Source organism: Rhipicephalus microplus, chromosome 1, assembly GCF_043290135.1.
Source record: "Rhipicephalus microplus isolate Deutch F79 chromosome 1, USDA_Rmic, whole genome shotgun sequence".
NCBI lineage: Eukaryota > Metazoa > Arthropoda > Arachnida > Ixodida > Ixodidae > Rhipicephalus > Rhipicephalus microplus.
Window position 1 is genome coordinate 270,067,543 of NC_134700.1, and position 24,817 is coordinate 270,092,359.

A 24,817-nucleotide genomic window follows, 5' to 3' on the forward strand; every position below is an offset into this window, starting at 1 on the left:
ACGAAATGATTACGAGGGACGTTGTAGTAGAGGGCTCCGGAAATTTTGACCATCTGGTGTTCTGTATAACGTGCATTGAGATCGCGCAGTACACAGACCTCCACCATTTCGCTTCCATGAAAATGCGACCTCCTCTGCCGGGATCGAACCTGCGACCTTCGGGTCAACAGCCGCGCTCCGTGACCTCTGTTGCACCGAGGCGGACCTTTTTTTTAAAGGTACAAAGCTGCAGACCAGTTTGTTCATTTCGACGGGTTAGCAACGTTAAAAAAAACAACTGGCGGATATAGGTAACGCGATGCATCCGTCGTAAGTAACACGCATGCTAATACCACTTCTATTCCATCTTGGCGTAGAGGTGGTGTGTGTAATCATGCGTGAAAGCTATCATCATCATAAGCGGTTACATGGCACAGAATTTCAGGAAATCTCGCAGTACTCGCCACTGCGTGACTTTATTAAAACCCATCGGAACTTGAACAGAGAAAAAGAGAAACATAGACTGAAAATAAGGTATAGATGGAAAGTTACTGAAGAAAAATTGTTGACGAGGTGGGATTCGAACCCGCTTACCCTCGATTCGAAGGCAAGAGTCGGCTATCCAGGCACGCTAGCAGATCATAGCTTAGTCTTGAATAGTTTAGGGGTGTAAAAAAAAGTCCGCCACGAAGGTGAAGCAATGAACGCGATAGCAACAAAATGGAAGGTCACGCGCAGAATGACAGGCAGGTCGAAACGTGCCCCGCGTTTCTCACGCACGAAACGTACTCACATGTACAGATTAACTCGAACAAGCGTCTCAGTTGTTACTTCGCTGTGTCTGAAAAGTACGCTCTTTTCGCAAATAGAGGTGGTGCAATGATTGCAGTGACCTTTGTGCGCCCCGCAACTACAACAGAATCGTTCCAGTGCAAGCCCAACGCCAGCCAAGGCGCATATACGATCCTCCCCACCGGGAGGTAAAGGCGCACGAGAAATCATCCACTCTCCTCCTCTTTGTGGGCCAAAGTACGCGTGAAAGATGAGAGCCACCGCGCGCTCATTGCGCCAGCTTGCTGTTAATATTGAAAACACGACAGTTACCCCCCTCCTCCGAAACGCCCACCAACCGCGGTAAGTGGTAGATATAAATAGAGCGCCGTTTGAACGTCGAAGGATGTACTCCTCGGTGGCTCAGTGGTAAACGCCTTGTATTCACGTTCGATACCGCGCGCTAGAGTTTTATCTCTGGACTTCTTTATTTCTGGTGCTTTCATATATATAGATACGTATACATATAGGTGCATGACATCGACGCCAACGCCGGCGACGAAATCCAGTCGAGAGTGTCCACATAGTTGCTATCGCAATAAAAAAAGGGAGGGGTTGGAATGGGAGCGAGTAAACACCGAGGAAGTCGCGCATCTCGAAGCTATAGACTTGTGCAAGCAGCAACGAGCCTGTGCTTCACTGTAGCGACTTAGCGCAAACTGCCCGCATATCTCTTAATTCTTTTCTCTCTCTCTCTATCTCTCCTCTATCTCTCTCTCTCTTTTTTTTAAGATCTGTCGGGTTTCAGAACGATAATTTTACTCCTCTGGTATGTAACGTTGCGCATACAATCGGACGAACACAGAAAGTAAAGATGCGCAAATGGAAAGAGCGCAAACTATCAACGTTACATTCCACAGACATGCACCAACACGCCCAGCAAGAAGTTACTTTAAGATTTTACTCCTCCGGGTGGCGAGAATCCGAAAAACGCTGGCTTCCGTAAATGTGACCTTGAAGCGTGCACGGCAGATGCGATGCGGGCTTGTCGGTAGCTCATCTTCAGTAAGTTTCTTTGTAGCGGCACGTAAAACACAGGAGGAAATGAAGGCGCATGTAGACGATAGCGCCATCACGGCGTTCTGTCCGTCTGCATGTGCCTTCGTTTCTTCCTGCTGTTTACGTGCCGCTACAAGGAAACTTACTTGAAGCCCAGCCAAGGTCGCAAAGCTGCGTGAGCGGCGCGGAAAATTGTGTACTCAGTGCCCGCCAGATGGCGCAAAGTTTGCGTCCACGTTTCTCCAGCGTATCACAGCTCGTTGACCACGTCTCACGCTTTGAAACTTCAGGGACTTTGAAACTCGAGTATATGCGTAACACGCGTGCACCAACCGATTCCACTTGCGTATTCGGCAATATTAGGTTAATTATTGATTTAATGTCTTGATTATTTCTGTTGATTGTGTTACTTCAGACCTTGTTCGTTTCTTCATCTAGTTTTGAGCCAAGATGTTTTAGAAAGTGTGAACGCGCCACAGGGAATCTACAGATCGCCGACAATTCGGTCCCTTGAAGTGCAGCTGAGCGCGATGTAGGCTACAGCTCACCGTCAATAACTTGTCCAAGTGATCTCGCAGTTCGAGAACGGAAAGCGGAAGCACGTCACCCCTGTATACAGCTACTATACTGGATTACAAGCTAATAAATACAATTCAGCTTCACTTCCAGCCATCACTGTTCCTCCCAATGGGAACTTCGATAACTGCTCCACCCTGTAATACGTATTTATGTGACGTCAAACACTTCTCAATTATTCCAGATTGTTTAATTCCCAACTTGCAGAAAGCCTATTTGTCGCTCATTAAGGACCGAAAATTGAACGTCCTCGGAAATTTTGATGGGGCCCTGACGTCGTCGTTGAGTAAACGACTTTTTCGGTATATAGTAACGGAGAAACTAGCCGGAACGGGCATGTTTTTTTACGTTGCAAACGAGCATATATTCTTATATCGTGCAGCAGTCGTACTTCGTGTAGTATTTAGGTGTTTCATTATATTTAATCATTTGATTAATTATTAATTACACATTTGAATTACGGATTCAAGGCTATAATCAATAAATACTGATTTGTTAGTCGATAGTCTTTCTTGGGATAATTGCGTGTAGAATTTTAGCTCTGTATGTATGTATGTATGTATGTATGTATGTATGTATGTATGTATGTATGTATGTATGTATCTATGTATGTATGTATGTATGTATGTATGTATGTATGTATGTATGTATGTATGTGACCACTCGGCCAAAGTTTATGTGGCTACTCGGCAAGTGTATGTGGCCACTTGGCCGAACTTCAGCCACTCGGCCAAAGTTTAAGCACTTGTTGACACCCAGACATCTAGAACTATAGTGACTGTGTTGATACTTGTAAACATTGTTGATCAAAAAGCAAATATTATGCCTATATGAGGCGCAACATCAATACGCAAGTATTAGGTGGTGTGTTCCTTTACTAAAATATACATAGGTATGCGTAATTCTCGAAACCCTACAGTGTTTCTCACGCTGCGCTAAAAATGCGACGCTATGCATGAAAAGACGACCGGCCGAAGACCAGACCGTCTTTCGACGACATTTGCAGCGAAGCACGCAGCACGGGAGCAATCTTTTTTAACGCCTGCTCCATTTAAAGCATGCGAGTACCTTGTCCATGTCAGTGCATGAATGCGAATCTTGCGCCCTTGCTCTGAGACGTATACATATGTCCTACGCACGACAGCGGCGTTCGTCCGATGGACGTGAGGAGAGCCGTGCATCATCACCATCAGCAGCCGGCCGCCATAGCAGCAGCAGAGCCGCTGCAGATGCGCAGCCCCATGGCCGACCTCCACGGGGGCCGACAACGGGCCCTCGAGCAGCTCAGCTTGCACCTGCTCAAGTACTCCTACAACGCCGGCTTGCAGCAGCAGCCACACGAAGGTAGACATGCACAACTCTCTTGCACGAGACTCTTCTGTCGTCCAGATACGATCCGTTTTGTGTACATGTCCTAAGAAAAATGAATTTACTTAAATAATATGCAATGATGGACTAGTTAGTGAGCCGTTATATTTGAGAAGAATACTTTTGAGATGTGATGTATCTTATGGTCGAGTTCAATCCGGTGTGCGGCGTGACCACCCGTACTGTGCATGTCCTTCCCCTCTCTCATCACCTACGCTCGCCCTTCTCTCTCAACTCGCAACGCCGACGCAGGCAGCGTCTGCTAAGTGACGCTCGCTCCCTCTCTCTGTCCTCTGGCGTCCCTCCCAGTGGCGTTCACACCCCCATTGCGCATGCGCGACCCCCCTCCTTTTCCTCTCCTACGCTACCTCTCTTGCCTCGCAACGCAGGCAGCGTCTGCTAGCAAGCTTCTTGATTTAAAAAAATACCCACTGCTTACGCTGTACAACCATTCACTGGACACCCCGTATATATAGGCGCTGGATCTTGACCTCCATGGTAGTGCTGGTTAGAGGGCTCTTGTGCGCTGTTGAACAGTAAATATTCTCAGCGCGCGCGTTAACTAAAAGCGGACTCTGTGTGCAAACGGAGTCTTTTGTCTATCATTGCCCAACGGTCCATCACTGCGTGATTTGCTTCTCCACAGGTTTCTTTCCATCGCTCCCCAGGTTTCTTTCAACACATGGCTCCCTTTAGCGGAAGATGTAATTTTTTCTTTAATTTGGAATACGAATAAACAGAGCATATACATCCATAGCTAATGTGCCTATGGATGCAGACAACACTGGACTGAGAGTATAAGCTAGTTGAGGATCCATGACAAACATGACATGATGTTTACGTATAGCAATAATTAGCTAGTACGAATTGAACGTAAAGAATACGTCACAAGCCAAATTTTCCAACACGCTCATGTGCCATAAAAAGTAGTAGCGTCTATATTACATCTATACATTGTTAGCAGTAATTTCCAAGTAGAATATTCAGAGATTTTTCAATACTGTACGAAATTATTTGAGTTGGATATTAATTTATAAAAACTGCGTTGCTCATTTGCTATTTATATATGCATATATGCATTTGCTATATATATGCATGTATACATGCATGTATATTATAGTTGATGGCGTGTAAACGTTCAAATAGAAGGAACATTGCTGACTTGCCGTGTTGCTGAGTAGACACAGCGTCTGCCTAACATGATCGACCTAATTAATTTTGAGGAAATGTTTTCTAAGCCTGCTTTCTCAAACCAATATATTCCACGCGTACAACAAAAAAACTTACTAATAAGAAACACAGCTTTGTCTTTCACTATTCGGGGAAAGCTCTGCTCTTCGCATTTCCTTATGCAATAAGCAATGCGTTCGTAATTTCCTGCGGCCTTACCAGGACAACTCAATCTGCGTTAACCTACTTGGCAAAGAAGTTTTCTGAAAAACCGAGCGATCGCGCGAAAACCACCAAGCGACGCGTCTCGCAAACGCCCTGTTTCGTCGCTCATAGCGTAACTCTTCGCTGTCGCGTGCATTTCCGAGTCCGGGCGCCTTCGCCTGGTGACGAGCACACCACTGCTCCCGTTTACCTCTGCAACGGCGGCTTAGTGGGTGGAGCCTTCATCTGTGACGTCACCGTTTTCCTTTCCCGACCTCTCTCCCTCTTCGAAATCGTTGTCAAGGCAACAGAGCCAACGTTGCCCTGGCAACGGTTCCCTCTCCGGGCACGATTGGTCGCTGGAAGGCCCCTTCCCCTCTCTCGGCTCGCTTTCCTCCGAGCTTCGGGAAGAAGAAAAAAAATCGAGCCAGCAAGAAAAGGAAGTGCTCAGCAAAGCTCATTATGTCCCGCGTCGGAAGACGCCCGGCCTCGTATCAGGCATAATACTGTTTCAGGGCTTGCGAGAGTGGCAGCGGGGTTTTCGTTGAGCGCCTTGGAATGTGAGACGGTTAGTGTCAATTGCCAAGGAACGAACGCTTCCAGCTGGTCACGTGGGACACGTTTATGTGTGTTTCATCGAGGGGCTCGCAAAAAGCAGGTGTGCTTAAGTAGATGAGAATACTTTTGGAAAACTAATTCACACTTCATGGAAAATCGCTAGTGGTTTTGGTGTGGCCTTGGTCTTTATAAAGCGTACAAGTGTTTTACATTTGAAGCGTTTTTTAATTTATCCTGCACTGTATAAAGTCCTTATGGCGAGAAACACAGATATAAAATCCCAGCACGTGTCATGGACGCTTAGTGTTTTGATTTTGATTGTCCTATTGTAGGCCACACCCGTTGGGGTTTTCTATCTTTTTTTTTTCCTCTTCTCCTGCTTCGTCGCTTATTCAGTCAAGGATCACTAAAACTAATGTTTTGAGTACACTAAGGGTACATACATATATATTATAACATCCTCATACGTAAAATTCAGTACGTCAGGCACTATACATAATGTGTGCACTTAATTTTGCAAATATGGCCACCTAATAAGGCATACCTCATAGTGCACCCTAAAGTCTCAAAAAGCAGTGTCATCATTTTTCGATTATTTGCCGTCCCTTTATAATAACAAAATTTATTGAAAAGTTAATGTCAATTTGCAGAGCTACGTACTTTTGGATTTCACCACTCGAATAAGGATCGCATAACGACGCGCAATAACAGATGCTTCGGCACACGGTTGAATGTAAAGCGCAACTTGGTCATCTTCTCTGAAGATTTAGTGCAGGAACCCAAGGCATACTTGATCTGTGAAGAAGAGTGTTCTGTGCATACCGTAAAAGTCTGAGCAAGTCCGATGTTCGATCATGCCACCCCCCCCCCCCCACCGCCGTTGCCCTTCATTTTTTTTTTTCACCCGTCCTTCTGTGCAGAATCCTGCAGCAGCTGGGAGCAGGAACCCAAGCTCTGAGTGCCTTTAGCTATGTGGACAGTTTCTTGGAGTTCTTACAGTTGGGTGTCTTGGGGGTATTATTTTGAATTGTCACAAATTGTCGACACATTTGAACAATGTATATTCCCGTTGTCATAACGCATAAAATTTTACACGAGGACTCTCGCCGGTTCAGTAAAAACAGTATATTAATGTGCGTGCCATAAAACATTTTTATTGAAGCACAGGTGTGCATTCTTTATTCTTATTGGCTTTTACGGTGCCATCTTGAATGTTGGCCCGAGCAAGGGCCCGCTCTAAATCTTGTCCGACTATCTTTCACCGTTGGGAAGGAGGCGGGGGGGAATGAGGGCGCTTGGGAGTTAGCCTGTAATCACATTGGACGTTACCACCAGCAAATAGAATGGTAGACAAAGCTTGCTCAAATGTAGGGGGGGGGGACGCGTTTTTACAGCGAAAGCTGTTATGCAATCAAAACTCAGGTCTCGTGCTGCCGTAGTTGTCCGCCGCCACCGGTGTCCGCAACCATGATGCACGAAATTAGAAAAAAAAAAACTCGCATCAATCACAGGCCTGGATTTGTTACATTCCCCCCTCTCACCCCCAATGTATCTTCTGTAATGAAGCAAAAACCATCGAGCACTCCTTCATGGAGTGTCAAAGATATCAGGACCTAAGGCAAAGATTTATAAAACTACCTTTACAAAAAAAAGGGGGGGGGGACCTTGAACCGTCGACATCGACATTGCTCTCCCTGGGGTCGTCAGCAGTTGGGCACTGTGACAGAGCAATTCACGAGGCTATATTTAATTATTTAAAAAATTCAAGGACGATGCCATGTTAAATCTATCGGGACATCTAAAACAATGTTTCATCTATCCTTTCACCCTAATTATATCAATTAATTAGTTCATATCTTTAGGTAGCATTGCATTGAAGGACACCAAAACTATAGCGAATATTTTTGTCCTTGTTTAGATTATCTTTTTCGCATATACTCGCTCTTTTCTTTTTCCTATTTTTTTCCTTGTTATTAATTTTTATTTTGCTTTATTATGTTTCACAAGCTCTACTGCTGCACGCCTCGTGGCCGATCCCCCGTGTTGGGTAGTGCCATTCTTCCAGGAATTATTATCATCATCACCAGTATTCTGCCACTGAGCCGCGCTTATGCTTGGGACTTGTAGGCAAACTTGGCTTAGGCAGGCTTGACGTCGGGAAAGCAATAGCGTTAATACGATTTATAAAGCGTTTTAAAACAGCGAAAGAACAACGAGGCGTCACACAATGCGAATAGCGTAACGAGTGGGTCGTCCAATCCTCCAACCCATTACAAAACCTTGTTCTTGCTCACCTATACTAACTGTGGCGCGTACCCACTTCAGGCACAATTTCTCATCATCAGCCACTGCATGAACAATTGGCACAAAATGCCTTGCTTGTGTTTAGCGAATACAATGCTCCTCAGAAGAATGACGATAAATAGCATAACGAATGCCAGTTTACTACACACAATTGTCTTATTATTAATGCCCAGTGGGTATCAAGCAAGTGTGCTTGCAGCAGTTATCCAATGAGTGTACAGTGTCTAGAAATAATGAGTGTTCAGAAAAGGCTCTGCAAAGCCGCTCTTCTAGCTTTCGCTATGATTGTGCTGCGTCTTCCGCGCAGGCCTGGCGTTTTTTTTACTTTTTTTTCGCGCGCGCGTGTGTGTGCGTGTGTGTGCGTGCGCGCGTGTGCGTGCGCGTGTGTGTGTGTGTGTGTGTGTGTGTGTGCGGTGTGTGTGTGTGTGTGTGTGTGTGTGTGTGTGTGTGTGTGTGTGTGTGTGTGTGTGTGTGTGTGTGTGTGTTCACGCGGACATTGCTCGGGTGGCGCAGCCGTCAAGGCAGCCGATCTGGAGCCCCTGAGGCCCTCGGTGGAGCCACCTTCGCAGGGCCACACCACCCTGCAGGTTCTGGAGGCCGCCTCTAGACCCCTGGGATCGGCCGTGGCTCCCGTACAAGCGAACGCGCACTCCATAGGACTGCCGGGACAACTGCAGCCGCAGCCACACCACCACCAGCAACCGCAGCAGCACTCGGTAAGCGGAAGCGTGGTATTTTAAGAGCGGAGCTCTTGAAGCTCGAGGTAAAACGCCGAATATCCGCAGAAGACTCTTCGCGCCGCTGCTTATAGCGCGTCATTGCTTATCACAAATTTATCAATCTCGCTCACCAGCGAAGATAAGCCGAGCACGAGGGACGAAAGGCCCACATTTTAATGGATCAAAACAAACAAGCAATCAAGGCATAAGTTCCCAAGGAGCCATCTGCCATATTTTGAGCAGCAAGCCCGACAGCAGAACATCGTACAGACCCAACAAACTGTAAGGAATACCAAAACGTCGAGCTGCTGAGCAGGAAAGTTCATTTCTAGTCTCGGAAAGAGAATGTAAACCTCAGTCAAAACTTCAAAGGTCCGCCAAGAGTCTAGGAAAAGTACTAGTTCGGAGGTCAGCGGTACACAAGAAATTAAAAAAAAACAGATTATCAACATACCTATGCCTTGATTGCGTGTTTGTTTTGGCCCATCAAAGTGTCTGCTTTTCACTTGCGTGGTACACCGAGAAACTCTTGCGCTATGTTGATGCACTTCTGTCGGTGTGCATCAGAGAGCTCTGCACATTAGTTCTGGCACTGGAGTTTCGGAATTCTTGCATGGTATGCAAGACCACAGTGGTTCGACTCTACTTTGTATATGGCAAGGAAAGACCTGTACCATTTGTCAAGAATGCCAAATTTAGCCGAGAACTACCAGCTTCGTTGTTCCTTAAGCTTTACACGGCTATGTGTTTATTCCTGCCCCCTCTTTTTTTTAATTGGGGACGCGTGCGATTTGAACGCAGTATAGTAATAATTAATTTATTATTTACCTCCTTGTTTACTTTTATTTGTCTCAGCAGTCCATTTTGTCTCAGTACCCATTTTTGTTATAGTTCCTGCAGGACTGACTGTGTCAATAATAATAATAATAATAATAATAATAATAATAATAATAATAATAATAATAATAATAATAATAATAATAATAATAATACAGTCTATACGCTTTTACAGTATTAGTAGCTTAGACAATGACGACACATTTTCATTGTGCGCGGCGCCTTCGCAGACTGTTTTGAAATGATAGCGCACTGCTTAGACGTGTACCTGCAGAAAGACAAGGACAAGCGCTTGTCCCTGTCTTTCTGTCCGCGTCTAAGTATAGTGCGCTCTAAATGAAAACAGTCGTGTATCCCCAACTCGCCCGATCAACCACATTGCCTCGGCAGAGTTCGTCGGGACCCCTGGCCGGCCAGCAACCGCCGCCTCAGCAGCAGCACCCTCCGCACGGTGGGTCGCAGCACGGAGGCGACAAGCCCGCCAAGCAGAAGCGCCACCGGACCCGCTTCACGCCGGCGCAGCTGCAGGAACTGGAGCGCTCCTTCTCCAAGACCCACTACCCGGACATATTCATGCGCGAGGAACTGGCCATGAGGATCGGACTGACCGAATCCCGCGTTCAGGTCAGTCTATATGCTGTCGCAAATGTTCGCAAAGAAACTGTTTACACGTGTACGTTCTTGTTAATCTGCCCCCGAACAATACACTGGTGCAATAATAATAATAATAATAATAATAATAATAATAATAATAATAATAATAATAATAATAATAATAATAATAATCACCGAGATATTGTCGTATTTGAGATGAGGGGTATGCTTGCATACCCCGACTGCAAACGAAACAGGTCAAGAATCTTCGATGTATGCTGACTGCGAACTGACGCTCCAAAATCTGCTAGTTTTCCTGTGCATAGGAATGAGAGAGATAATCACTTCACTGGATTGCACAAAGGAGCATTACTTGTTTTAATCTCTTTATATATATATATATATATATATATATATATATATATATATATATATATATATATATATATATATATATATATATATATATATATATATATATATATATATATATCATCTTTATCTTTCTGCGTGTAGCGATGCTGCAACACATTCTTTGAACTATAATTATTTATTTGTTTAGTCCAGTGATTAAAGCCTGCTCATGCACTACCATTCACGACAAATACATTGTCAATTTATCGGTGAAAAGCAGCCTCAATTTAATTATCTTCAGCCTAAACACTGCGTTGTATTTAAGCTTAGCCGAGACCTTAGAATGCTCGCCTTAAAATTGTTGGTGCATGGGTTTGAATCCCACCTTGCGAAAAATATTTTCACTATGATTTTATTTTTCTCTTTCTCTCTTTCGCGGTACTCGCTTACTCACCCGTTATTCTGATCAGTGCTCGTGTCCTGGTAGCGAATCCGGAGATGAAAAAGATGATGAAAACAGAAAATAGGATGAACATATCGTGTTTCGGTTAATTATGACGACAGGTTTTCTGTTCGCGGATGATTAGAACCAATGGCTGGCACAAATAACTACACAATTTAAAAAAATGCCTCTCAGCAATTTGGGTCTTAATGTGGAAAAGTACCATATGTCACCCGCGAAAAGTATTTCAGATATATTTCTCGCACATATACTTTGCGCACATTTGATATTGCGCACATGATTTTGTAGTTCGTGTGTTTGTGTACGTATACGTCTTCAGTTTAGTTGCTTACGTGTGATTGTCAGAAGCGTTAGTAAACAAAACCAATCTTTCATTTTCAGACCCAGCGTGCTTTGCGACATGAAACATGGAAAGTTCCGGTGTTTTTTTTTACTTTACGTTACATATCGCGTACTATGCAAGCGGAGGTGAGCATAATTAATGCTGAGCAATGAAATCAATGATCGTTCTATAGTCGCAGATGCTTTATCGCGCTGATGTCGCAAACCAGCGGGTCGCGGGTCGTCTGCGACATCAGCAGCTATTTTGATTTAGTCGCTCGCTGTGTGACTTTGCACTTGCACGACTGCAACTTTTAGCATCAAGCACATAAGCTGTATATGTGCCTGTTTGATACATAATCCAGAGGTTTAAAGACACGGCACAAACGCACAGGACACCGGACAAATATGTCAGTCGTGTCTTTCACTTCGTGAAGTCTCTTGTGCGTTTGGGCGCTGTGTCTTTAACTCGAGGAGCACATACAGTCATTTTCATACTTCACATAAAAACAGCGCCAATAACGAGGGACAAGAGAAAGAAGGAGACAGACAGCGGCACTGACTTACAACAAGAATTTATTTGCTAGAACCGCACGATATATACTTGGGTAGCATCTGACAAAAAAAAAAAGATAAAAATACAAAACAAACAAAACAGATCCCACCTAACAACCACGTAGTCATCTCCACAACGCACCATGAACTTCTTTCTCTTGTCCCTCGTTATTGGCGCTGTTTTTATGTGAATTATGTCGTACCAACTCGCCCAAGCAACCACGTTAGTATTTTCATACCTTAGGCGACCATTGGCGAGTGCCGGTCACTTTCTGATATCAATGCAGCGAACCATTTTCAGAATGCAAAGTGGCTCCGCCGAGAGTCGCCACCGTGGTGTGAATGATGCGTTAAGTGGAAAGAACATTCGGCATCCTCACACGCGAAGGTGCAAGTCGATGCAGCGAATACTATACTCTCGGTTTACGCGCGCGCGCGAGTCGTTCCAAATGAAGCGCAGAGGCAAGCGGCGTGTAATTGAGGTGCCTTGCGAGGGCAAGTAAACGAAGCACAACCCAGATCTTGCAGGGCCCTACGCAGCCTGGTCTTCCGCTGTAGAGCGCGAAAGGGCGGCCTCTATCGATCGGGGAGCAGGGGCGTGGCCTCCTCTTCTTATCGACCGCTGCACGTGATTGACAGTTGTCGCCAAGCTGTCAGGCTTCGTGTGCGTCCGCCACGCGACCGTCGCAGCTCCGGCATCTATAAGTTACGCCGATTCTCCTCTCTGGTTCCCCTCCTCTTGAAACATGTTGCTTCATTGCCATGCAGTCGTGAGCAGCGTCATATTATTCAAAGAAATGCCAGACCCGCAAAAGTGTTCAGAATATAAGACGCGACTGCTAGCGGACTCTCGCGACCGTATACTGTATAGTCGCAGATATACCATGCGTGCTCGTATGAGCCAGTACAACGTAAGGACAAACACCACAGGAATCGCGAACGGATGAAATGATTCTCCAGGTAGTCATAGTCCAAGTAAATACAGAACTTGGCACTGCATGGGCTAAGGGCGCTTCAGTTTAAGGTTGGGTGTTGGCCAGAAAGTCAGTATTTTGCTTTGTTAAAGGAAATCAACCAACGCAACCAAGTGTCAAGATAAAGATTGTATTCCAGAGTTTCGAATAAAATTTCATGTGTCGAGTACGCGGGAGCAGCCGAGCTGTTGCGTTTCAAAATCAAGAGCATGTGATATGTGGGGTTTTAACGTCCCAAAACCACCATATGATTATGAGAGACGCCGTAGTGGAGGGCTCCGGAAATTTCGACCGCCTTAGGTTCTTTAACGTGCACCCAAATCTGAGCACACGGGCCAACAACATTTCCGCCTCCATCGGAAATGCAGCCGCCGCAGCGGGTATTCGAACCCGTGACCTGCGGGTCAGGAAAATCAAGAACAGAGTCAGAACGCAGTGTAATTGACACAGCAGGTCCCACGCACTGCGGGAATCGACTTCATGCGAAGCAGTCGGGGAGTAGCTGTGCATGCAGCATTTTTTTAGGAGCGAATATCCGTATGTTCGCACGATGTTCGTTGGCACAGTTGTTGTAGCTTCCCGTCGGAGCGAAACAGCTGAATGTTACATACACATAAGCGTTTAAAGCATGCATATGGTTTTAAAATAAACCGTGCTCTGTCCATCCGACCATCCGTGCACATGTCTGTCTATCTGTGTCTGCCTATCTGTGTCCGTCCGTCCGTTCGTTCGTCTGTCTGTCCTTTACACAAGTCGGTGACTTCAATATGGGACTTAGAAGTGTGGCAGCTTTGACTAGTTGGTATGACAAGATGATAGTTATAGCTCGAGAACAGAACGAACACACAGAGACAAGGTGTCCTTCGTGTCCTTCTTGTCTCTCTGTGTTCATTCTGTTCTCGCGCTATAACTATCATCATTTCAATATGGGCCTTAGAACCTATACCTTAGCTCCATCATCAGCATTCACTTCGTAGATCAGCTGACTTTTTTTAAGATGCGAAGCAGTTCTTTCACTAGCATATGTAACACTGTCCCTCCGTCCACACCACTCTCCCTCGCCGCAGGTGTTGGAGCGGTGCCAAGTAGCGCACGCCCTCCTAGCAGAACGCAGTGACGACTCTCCCTCGCCTGTGGCGCACTCGCCGCGTGTCAGCTCTCACTCGCTTTACCCTCTCCACCACTCGCACTGCTCGAGCCCACTCTTCACGTAGGCATCATCTCACCCGGGCCACTTCTCTCCATCTGTCGGTGACAAGCAGCCACGAGCCGGCTGATGCACGCGCTGCGCGCGCCTCGAGAATCTCGCGGCGCAGACAATGTGGACAGTGCGCCGCTGCTTGCCACGCGATCGTGCCGACTGGCGGGAAGCCGTCGCTGCATGCTTCCCGCTAGTGTGCGCGTACCTTTCCTGGCTGTCGCCGGTGTTGTGAGGGTTAGCAAAGCCGATCACGTTCGCGAATGGCGACGTCAACACAGACGTTGCAAGCCAGGGAAGCCGTACGCAAGCGCTGGCAGTGGAGGACCAGCGACACCGACGAGGTGCTAGGGAAGAACACCGATCGCGTTCGAGAATACAGACGGCGTGCGGATAACACCGACGAGACGCGAGCCAAGGAAGCCGAGCGCAAGTGGCTTCAACGTGTCTCACCTCCCGTGTCGTCGCGTTTCAAACAAACATTTACTCGAGTAAGCGCTACATCGAGTTTCGCTTCAAACCGTTCTTCGAGCACCCACGTCGACGCCCGTTTCAACCAGGTCAACGCCGTGCGCACCGCTGCTGCTTCGCCTCCCATCCTTCGGGAAGATGGCCCATAGTTTTTTTTTGTGTGTGTATGTGTGTTTTTTGGGGGGAGGGGGGTCTTTGAGCTAGGTCTTACGAGGTTGATTGAAGCCTCGGCATGAATTATGTAGCTGAACATATTATCAGCTTACTACGGATACGTATATACTTCATAGATTACGAGAAGGCGTTTGATTCAGTAGAAATATCAGCCGTCATGCAAACACTGCGGAATCAGGGCGTAGATGAAGTATATATAAACATTCTGGAAGAAATCTACAGGGGATCAACTGCTACCATAGTGCTTCGTAAAGAAAGCAACAGAATACCAATCAAGAAGGGTGTAAGACAGGGGGACACAATTTCCCCAATGCTATTTATCGCGTGCTTACAGGAGGTTTTCAGAAGCCTAGATTGGGAACAGTTAGGGATAAGAGTCAATGGAGAATACCTTAGTAACCTGCGCTTCGCCGATGACATTGCATTGCTGAGTAACTCGGGGGACGAATTGCAACTCATGATTACGGAGTTAGACAAGGAGAGCAAAAAGGTGGGTCTTAAAATTAATCTGCAGAAAACGAAAGTAATGTACAACAACCTCGGCAAGGAGCAGCGCTTCGAGATAGGTAATAGTGCACTTGAAGTTGTAAAAGACTATGTCTACTTAGGGCAGGTAATAACCGCAGAGCCGAACCACGAGATTGAAGTAACTAGAAGAATAAGAATGGGGTGGAGCACATTCGGCAAGCACTCTCAAATTATGACAGGTAGATTGCCACTATCCCTCAAGAGGAAGGTATATAACAGCTGTATCTTGCCGGTACTTAGCTACGGAGCAGAAACCTGGAGACTTACAAAGAGGGTTCAGCTTAAATTGAGGACGACGCAGCGAGCAATGGAAAGAAAAATGGTAGGTGTAACCTTAAGAGACAAGAAGAGAGCAGAGTGGATTAGGGAACAAACGGGGGTTAAGGATATCATAGCTGAAATCAAGAAGAAGAAATGGACATGGGCAGGGCATGTAGCGCGTAGACAGGATAACCGCTGGTCATTAAGGGTAACTGACTGGATTCCCAGAGAAGGGAAGCGGGTTAGGGGGAGACAGAAGGTTAGGTGGGCAGATGAGATTAAGAAGTTTGCGGGTATAAATTGGCAGCAGCAAGCACAGGACCGGGTTAACTGGCGGAACATGGGAGAGGCCTTTGTCCTGCAGTGGACGTAGTCAGGCTGATAATGAAATGAATATACTACACCTCGACTATGTAGGGTAGCTCATGGTCCAACGTAGCGTGGGTACTCACGTTACACCAAGAAACTCTTTGTCTCAAGATGAAGTCTAAGCAGTGGTCGCATACTCGTGCGGAGACAAGCAACGCATCTAGTCGAGTCATAAGATGTCTCCTACTGCTCCTTAAATTAATGGTCGGCACTAGGACACACTGTTTATTTCCGATCAACTCATTATTCTGACGTAAAAATTTTTGTGAGTATGCGGACTCTTGGTGTACCACGACTGCTGACCCGCTGGTCGCGGGTTCAAATCCCGGCTGTGGCGGCTGCATTTCCGATGGAGGCGGAAATGTTGTAGGCCCGTGTACTCAGATTTGGGTGCACGTTAAAGATCCCCAGGTGGTCGAAATTTCCGGAGCCCTCCACTACGGCGTCTCTCATAATCATATGGTGGTTTTGGGACGTTAAACCCCACAAATCAATCAATGGTGTACCACGAGAATATGTGAAATATTGTAAGGTGCAAATAATTACGGTCAAAACGCTGACTAGCTTCATAATCTGAAACAGATTCATTAAGAAAAAGACGCCGAGTCTTTCTATTTTCTTGCTTGTAAGTATACTTAGCTAGTCAGCTTTACCAGTATAACATCAGCACTGGCTATACAGGATGCTCTTGCTGGAGTCCTTCTGCTCTTACCAAGACTTTGACTATTTTTTTGTGTATTGGTAGAGGGGTGGGAGGAAGAAACACGTGTGCTACCTTAATAACTTTGGACACGCTAGTTTTTCATTCTACCATCTAGCGAATCGCACAGAAACACTAATGGGGGTGAACGGGTCGTATTCATCCGTTTTCACCAGGTCCTTCTGATGTGCTGTGCTTTAGATGCTGCAACAATGTACTATCCATTTCCCAACTATTTCTTTCTTTCTTTCTTTCTTTCTTTCTTTCTTTCTTTCTTTCTTTCTTTCTTTCTTTCTTTCTTTCTTTCTTTCTTTCTTTCTTTCTTTCTTTCTTTCTTTCTACCGCATGTACGAAATGCACAGTGATCTGAAGAATTCTCAAATGCGACCAAAGCGAAAGGGTTGCGTAGGGAGAGAGTGAGCGAGTCGAGGTTGTGCGGGGAAGCAGCGAGTTGCTTCGCGTAGGGGAAGCTCGAGTGGGATGGGCGACGTGCTCCATTAAACGCGCGCTGGAGCCGAACGAAAACGCGCGCGCGCCTCATATCACCCGGAGGTGTTTTCAAGTGCAGCCCGTTGAAGGGCGCCGAAATGGGCCGGAGAAAAGGAAGTCGCGCTCGTGCGTCGACGACCACACACACACAACCCTCAACCACATCGGCGCGCTGTTCACTTTGTGTGTAGGCCGCCGGCCCGGTTTTTATTCCCAACGCCGTTTCGCCTAGATGCACCGAGAGCGCGAAAAGCCCAGATCGGAGAAATTGCGTCGACGAACGTGTTATGCCGCCTCTTTCGTTTCTATCTGCTGCTGTTTTCGCCACCTTTTTTTGGCTAGAAAAATGCGGCGGGAGTGCGTGCCGAATGCATATTTAAACGCCGACGCATCCAATCTTTTGAGAACTCCGCTTCAGTTGACAGAGTGTGGCGTTTCTGGTGAGAACTCCCAGTCAATTAATATGTGTCGCTGTATCGCGTGTGATTCCGTTGCGAGTGGGAATCCGTGCGGGGTACGACAAAATTAGCGGGAATTGGCAGCCTAAGGCCTTACTGGTTAATTCTAGTAAAAAGAGTAGATTGATTATGAACATGCCTAGGTCTTTTGCTTTCTTTTCAATAGTGTTGTCGCGCTAGAACGGGCCAAAACTAGACGTTATTAAATGCTCGCAAGACTACCAAGTATTTATTTTGATAACATCATTACTGTAATCTAGGACCCCTCAAGTTAGTCACCGAAATGTATACACAACATAAGCGTAAAAACGGATAAGATCATGCCCCGATATTCTGATATCATTCTAGAAGGATATTTCATTTAAATCGGTGAAACATGAAGCCTCGAGAGACATTCACAAATATAACGCAATTCTCTCGTATATATGTCAGTCAGGCACAACCATTTCGATTTACGCCTAATTAAGACCACCTAAGTTTTGTTCATACACCTCTTTAGTTAACTAGATTCCTGAACGCTTCCATTTAAGTAACAGAAGTGTCCATTATCAGGCATCACAACGTTGCCGGTCACCTTTGGTTAGTGCTTTCCGTGCATGTAGAGGCGTATCTCATGATGTCCTAACTTTGAAGCTTTCGGTGTGATGGCTGAAACAAAAAAAAAGAAGACAATGCTGACAATTTCAAACTTTTTATTGTGATGCTACTCCTGGAGCACGTACCTTTTATACTGCAGTGTGTGCGTGACCGACAGGTATGCACCTTTTCGAATGCGCAGTCAGCTCCGAGTAATAACAGTGACAGGTATAGGCCTTTACGATCACGTAAGTTCGTATCCATTACGCTGCTTGGCATTCTTCGGAATGTGATTGCTTCTGCAACGACACGTCGATGCTTACGTGTTACTGATAACTTCATTCCAGGTGCATATCGATCTCCCATCACCGCCAAAAGACAGAAACAATAAGTGTGCAGAAGACCGCTCATCAGGTGATGCCCTCAGCTTGAGTCACACACGTACAGACACACGCATCGGAGGCGAGCAAAGTGCTGCAGAAGAGGAGCTTCGTGGCGTTGGTTGGCAGCGCCCACTCCTCGGAGCCGCCTGCCTTCAGCGATGAAAGACAAAAAAAGGGGGGGGGGTGCAGTGTGGCAGTAAGAGCGAGAGGAGCAGAGATTACTTTTTAATGGAACAGCAAAACCACATTAATATCAAATGCAGGTTCCCTGTCGCGGGCCCGACCCACGCTCCCGCGCCGCGTCCCCAGAGGGCGCGGCATGCTTCGGACTCGGGATTCGACTCGGCTCGGTCGGGAGAGAGACTTGGCCGCGATGCGCCCCCTAACGGTTCTCCCGGGCATACTTGGAGGAGCGCGGGCAGGGGAGACAAGTCTGGGCGAAAGGCCGTGGGTGGTGGTGGCAGGTTTCTCCCCCGCCGTCTGCCTCCTCCGCTTTCCTGCTGACGGTTGTCACCGTCATTCCGGCCTGCCCTTTTTGGTAATTTATACTAGGTGGCCGCCGCGGCTCTGGATACGACTTTGGCTTCTGCCCGGTCTGCTGCTTTGCGGTCGCCAGGAGCTGCTAGAATCAGAGGGCGTTAGAGAGCCAAGAAAAAAATGTGGAGCCAAAGGTAGAAAGGGAGGCAGTGCGAAAAAGAGAGAGGGGAGTAAAAAAAAAGAAAGCAGTCGTATCTTCTTACCGAGTGCCACCGTTGGTGAGAGTTGCGGTGGCCGAGATAGCGGTGTGTGGTTCTTTCTCGCCACCGTCAAGAACGCTAGCCGGTGTTCGTTTGCTGGCGTCTCTTGAGAACGCTGCGTGGAGCGTTCTTCCCTTGCCTTCGTCGTGTTGGTCACTGTTGCTTCCTCTCCATCGTTGCCCTTTTCTCTCTTACCTCGGGTATTTGCAGCCGCGGTTATCGGTTCCTTCCTTCGATTTCTCCTCAGACCGGTGCTTTCGCACCAATGCCACTCTCCTCTGGTCGGGCATCGTGCTCGATCGTATATATCCCGCGGCGCTCCAGTTTCGCCGTTTTCACCCTCTCACTCGAGCCAGCGTTTTCGTGTGTCCACTGTCTTTTCCTCGCTGTCCGGCGGAGGGCTTGCCGAGGATTGCTTAGACTGTTTATTGGGCGGGTTTCCTTCGGCTATCGTGCTAGGGGTTTAGGTTGCCGTCGCGCAGAGAAAAAGAGTGTGTCGCCGGCCCGATGTCGTTCTCATCCTCTGGCAACGTTTTTTTTTTTTCTTCTTCCGCCCACTCACTCCCCGCTGAGCTGTCTCGGCCATGCTTCTTTGTGTGTCTCTGTCGCGGTCGCAAAGTTTCATTTATTTGGGGTGTATACGCCGCGGCGCTGCCTTTAGACGGGAGCAAGCCACTGGCCCGTATTGCGGAACGGAAGGAATTTGTAGGCGCCGGACAGGCAACAGCCTTCTCATTAAGTACGGCGACAGGGCACTGAACTTGCCGCAAAAAGAGTTCTCCCTTGATCTGTTCTGGCTCGAACTTCGGTATCGTGTCGAGCGGAGGCTTAAGCCCGCAGTCTTATCACGTTGGGCGTCGCGACCAGCCCATTCTTTTAGCCGATAACACCGTTTTCTTGTTCAATGTCATCTCTCTTCTCGACAAAAAACAAATAATGAAGTAATAGAAACAGAACGATTGAGGACTATCCCAGACTAATTCATCTGTCTTTTATATCAAGCTTCTGCACTGTGTGATTGCGTACCAGACATTTTTTTTTGTTCACGTGGCTTTTTGCGTTAGTAGAAGTGCCTATTCAGGGTACACGGACTTGATGCTAGCACTCACTTTGTTGATTGATTGATATGTGGGGTTTAACGTCCCAAAACCACTATTTGATTATGAGAGACGCCGTAGTGGAGGGCCCCGGAAATTTCGACCACCTGGGGTTCTTTAACGTGCACCGAAATCTGAGCACACGGGCCTACAACATTTCCGCCTCTATCGGAAATGCAGACGCCACAGCCGGGATTTGAACCCGTGACCTGCGGGTCAGCAGCCGAGTACCTTAGCCACTAGGCCACCGCGGCGGGGCAGCACTCATTTTGTTAACTTGCCTGATTACTCTCACGTTCCAAACTCCTTCCGGTATTTTCAATTAATCTGCTTTTAGAGGTTTGGTCATTCACACATTCTTTCGAATGCGATGGCAGCATCTATGATGTCCACGCACACGGTTGCCTATTTTAGTGTACAGGAGTGCGTGTGTCCGCTCATGATCGAACGTTGGTATCATGGAAGATACACTTGTTTACATACAGTTTTTTTTATTAACTTCTTTTTTGTTGGCGGAGATGCTCGCCTATGTGCTGTGCTCTCTACGAAATAAATTCTAAGAAACTAGAGGGTGGCCAGATTGGCAACATGCGTGCGCCAAGGCTTTCATCTTCTTCTTCATGGAAATAAAGTAACCTTCCACGCACACAAAAAAAAACAGTAACACTAATGTGGGATTTGTCAGCTGCATGTCTTGCTTGCAGTGTGCTGAAATCTCTGGGTCCACAAAATAGGCGATGCTAAAAGGGTCAAGTTTTAGTTGTGGAACCAGCCCGTGGATTAGGTTTGTTATAACGGTTTATTTTGTTTTAAACAATGCAATATTTTGGGCGAGAATAGCCGCTCGTCTAATCTTAGCATTATATGCACTAACAAAAAAACGTGGCATCAAACACCGTAGTATAGCCCAATGCTGCTGTACCTATGTCGTTTCATGGTGAGCTCGAGGTCGCAGTTTAGAATCTGTGGTTTTGAGGTCGTGTTGGTACGAATGCTGGCACGATTTTATTTTAGTATTATGTTAAATGACCCAGGTAATTATAAATTACACCCGGAATGTCAACTATGGCGTGCATCAGAAAGCGTGGCTTGGATGCGGAAAATAAATTAGCGTTTCGTTATTCACCACGTGAAATGCCTGCTTGCACTCCGTGATTTCGGTGCTCCCTTACGTTCCACGTAAAATGCATGTGCTTCCCTCACGGTGGTTCATGACGCAGATAACCAGGCGAAGCGCTTAGCGCCGTCGGTTCCATGTTCAACCGCGTCTCCCAAGTGGGCATGTCACATGATGTGCGTGCGTGTGCGTGTGTGCGTGTGTGTGTTGTGTATGTGTTCTTTTTTTGTATTTTGGGGGCATCTTCATGTAACCAGAAAAACACTAATTATCAATGGAGAAAAAGTTAGTGACTATATTCGGGTGTTTTTCAAAGCAACTTATAAATTTTAACTTCAATTTCTCGCCCAGCCTCGTTGCTTGAATGGTCAGTTAATCATACATTTCAAGTTCAGCAATTAAGCAAAGCACAAAAAATATTTACATACTCCATGATAGTCTAGTCGACAAAGTGAATTAGGTCACGTCGTCTTGTCTTGGCACATTATTGAACTCGTGACAGAAGTTAACTGGGCGCCCCGCCGCGGTGGTCTAGTGGTTAAGGTACTCGGCTGCTGACCCGCAGGTCGCGGGATCAAATCCCGGCTGTGGCGGCTTCATTTCCGATGGAGGCGGTGTAGGCCCGTGTGCTCAGATTTGGGTGCACGTTAAAGAACCCCAGGTGGTCAAAATTTCCGGAGCCCTCCACTACGGCGTCTCTCATGATCAAATGGTGGTTTTGGGACGTTAAACCCCACAAATCAATCAATCAAGTTAACTGGGCACCCTGTATGTCATGACGTGTAGTGCACATCAGGCGATCCGTGTGCGCATGTTGAACGGCCTCCTTTATAATGGCCTCTCTCTCTCTCTCTCTCTGCGTACGCAGGTGTGGTTCCAAAACCGCCGTGCCAAGTGGAAGAAGCGCAAGAAGACGAGCAGCGTGTTTCGCAACCCCGGGGCTCTACTTCCTTCGCACAGCCTGCCGCCCTTCGGCTCAGTGGGCGATGCCACGGCGGGGCTCACCTTCGGTTCGGCCTCGGACCCCGGTGGACCCCCGCGCTGGGCTCCGCACGCCAGCATGCCTCAGATGGGACACCTGGGGCCGGCGCTTGCCAGGCAGCCACCCCTCGGTCCACCCACCTCCGTGCCGACCATCGCGCAGGTAAGTTTGTCGCTTATGTCAAACCTTTGCGTACAGAGTGGAGTAAGTAGTCGCAGAAAACACACATGCGTCAATCTGGCGAGGAAGCCAGAGTGGAGCAAAAAGAAAAAGCCATCTTCACAAGTATTCTTTTTTTTACTGATGCCATCTCCTCCTCGTCACATCACAAAACAAGTAGACAGTGTCAGCACTAAGTGTTGCCTGTATAGTCTATCGGGATTTCGTTGTTTTTTTTGTCACATGCTATTATTTTTACTTCTGCAGACAAAAACGCAAAAAAAATGAAGTTAGATCAGTTTACCGTACACAATAGACAAGTGGGACAAGGTGTGTGACAAGACGTGGTGTGAGACCACATGACAAAACAGGGTAAGTGGGTTCACAGCTGATATCACAACTTTACACCGAGACTATTGAAATTTACTCTCATTCGAATCGATGTATCACTTGGCATCTGTCACCGCTATTGGAATTCCATTGTCTCGACAGAAGTGTGGTGCATGCTGAACCCATGCCTGTAGTAATGTAAAATGGTGCGTTACAAGGCTGCATAAAAACCGATCGCAAAAATATCAATGGCCAAATAAACTATTATCAAGTGCATAGTCATATACGATGTGTCATTCATGGAATTTCGGCCCAATGGTTTCCCGACAAGCGCACACACATATTCTGCGAATGTTTTCTGTAGATGATTTGATTCTGAAGTTAAAATGCCTTTTTTTCACTTATGTTTTAGCTCTAGCAACTTACAAACGTGTTTAAAAATAATGATTACTTTACATTAACTGCAGAGTCGGTAATCTTTTTTGAAAGCACACTTGCAGGCATGCTTTTAATCTTAAGGCGGTAGACGTATCATCATCATTGGTGCAAATTCCTTCTCTGTATACATCATCATCAGTGTGTATCAGCTCAAGCTTGACTGTTTTAAAGCAGTGCCCCCCAAATAGTAGAGGTTTGGTGTAGATATAGTCTATCGTCGCAGATATGCTTGTTCAAAAGCATGAAACTTTTTGATTGCAGGCTGCGAATTCATGCAGTCCACCAGACTTCGGAAACTGCTACAACTCATTACAATCTTGGAGCATGCTCGACTCCAACATGCTATGGAATTAGGACATGCCGAACTACATTGATAAGTGAGTACACCATGTCATTTTTTTTTTCAAGTGAAGAATATTTATTTTGGGTTTTTCACATTGCTGCAATGCCCAACTAGAAGTGACACACTTAAAAATTAATTTTTCACCACCAAAAGTGGATGAAGAAAGTAAAAGCAGCAGCAACACGTTTTTCGTTTTCTTTTTTCCGAGTTGGGATTCCAAAACAGGTTATATATTCTCTGGGCTACATTTAGCTAAATAATAAACATGCGTTTTCGGTCTTTTCTTATATAACGGTTTTTATTTTGAGCACATGCATAAATGCACAAACTTAAAATGTTTGATCAGAAACGTCGAGTGTGAGACGGAGCCACTAGGTGCTCTCTATAGTGACCCCGCAATTTCAACTTATATGACTGCAAAAGTATTGAACGCAGTCTTCTCCCTCGCAAGAAAGAAGTTAATACAAAAAACAAACATTCGTGTTTGGGTTTTTTTAGGTTGGCTTCACCTTAATGTGACTAAATTTGCGGCAAAGTACGCTTTACAAGCAGCTGCATTTTTAAAGGGTCATTCACCAGGTTTGACCATTTTGAGCTGACAATGCGTAGACGAGGCATTCATGATCACGTCTGTCAAAATTTGCAACGCTACGCGCCGCGGAAATGGCTCAAATTTCAAGATGAACGCTGCTCCCCCTCCCGTCTGCCGGCGCGCGCAAATAGAATGAGGGCATGACGTGCGCGTATGAATGGCTCTACGTACCCGGCAATGCAGTGACGTTGGTCCTCCACGTAGACGACTCTGCTCTGACGTTGCAAACAGTAGCACGTGACATGGCGAAAATTATTTAACACGGCATGCGTAGTTTATGTAATTTGTTGCTTGAAGAGATTAATAATGCTCTGGATAAATAATGAGATGCAATGAGGGAATGTGAGCGTGTTTTTTTTTTTCATTTTTCTTCCGTGAATCGCAACGATCTTAGATGCGGGGCTAATGTGTCGGCGTTTCGCATGCGTTCGGGTCCCCGCGGCCAGCGCATCGAGCAGACGACCAGCGTGGAATGCTCCTACGCGTTCGCGCGCTCATTGTGCTCATCTGTTCTAACACGTCTAAGCCAGCGTTTCCAAAGGATCCCGCAGAAACAGGCAGAAGACCACAAAATAACGCTGGTCAACAAAGCAACGCCGCTCGCGTGCT

The 24,817-nt window shown here is 46.5% G+C and overlaps 1 protein-coding gene across 1 annotated transcript; it reads left to right on the forward strand.

Annotated features, from left to right (window-relative positions):
* Window positions 1-3,542: 3,542 nt before the first annotated feature.
* Window positions 3,543-23,253, forward strand: LOC142767281 (uncharacterized). Its single transcript, XM_075868668.1, has 5 exons — window positions 3,543-3,729; window positions 8,503-8,705; window positions 9,936-10,169; window positions 22,233-22,508; window positions 23,248-23,253. Exons 1-5 carry the CDS (start codon window positions 3,543-3,545, stop codon window positions 23,251-23,253), a joined length of 906 nt encoding a protein of 301 aa, XP_075724783.1.
* Window positions 23,254-24,817: the final 1,564 nt, after the last annotated feature.

Coding starts and splice junctions, on each gene's coding strand:
- LOC142767281 (XM_075868668.1), top strand. CDS start 3,543: ATGGACGTGAGGAGAGCCGTGCATCATCACCATCAGCAGCCGGCCGCC. Junction 8,706..9,935: donor AGCAACCGCAGCAGCACTCG/GTAAGCGGAAGC, acceptor TTGCCTCGGCAG/AGTTCGTCGGGACCCCTGGC. Junction 10,170..22,232: donor TGACCGAATCCCGCGTTCAG/GTCAGTCTATAT, acceptor CTGCGTACGCAG/GTGTGGTTCCAAAACCGCCG.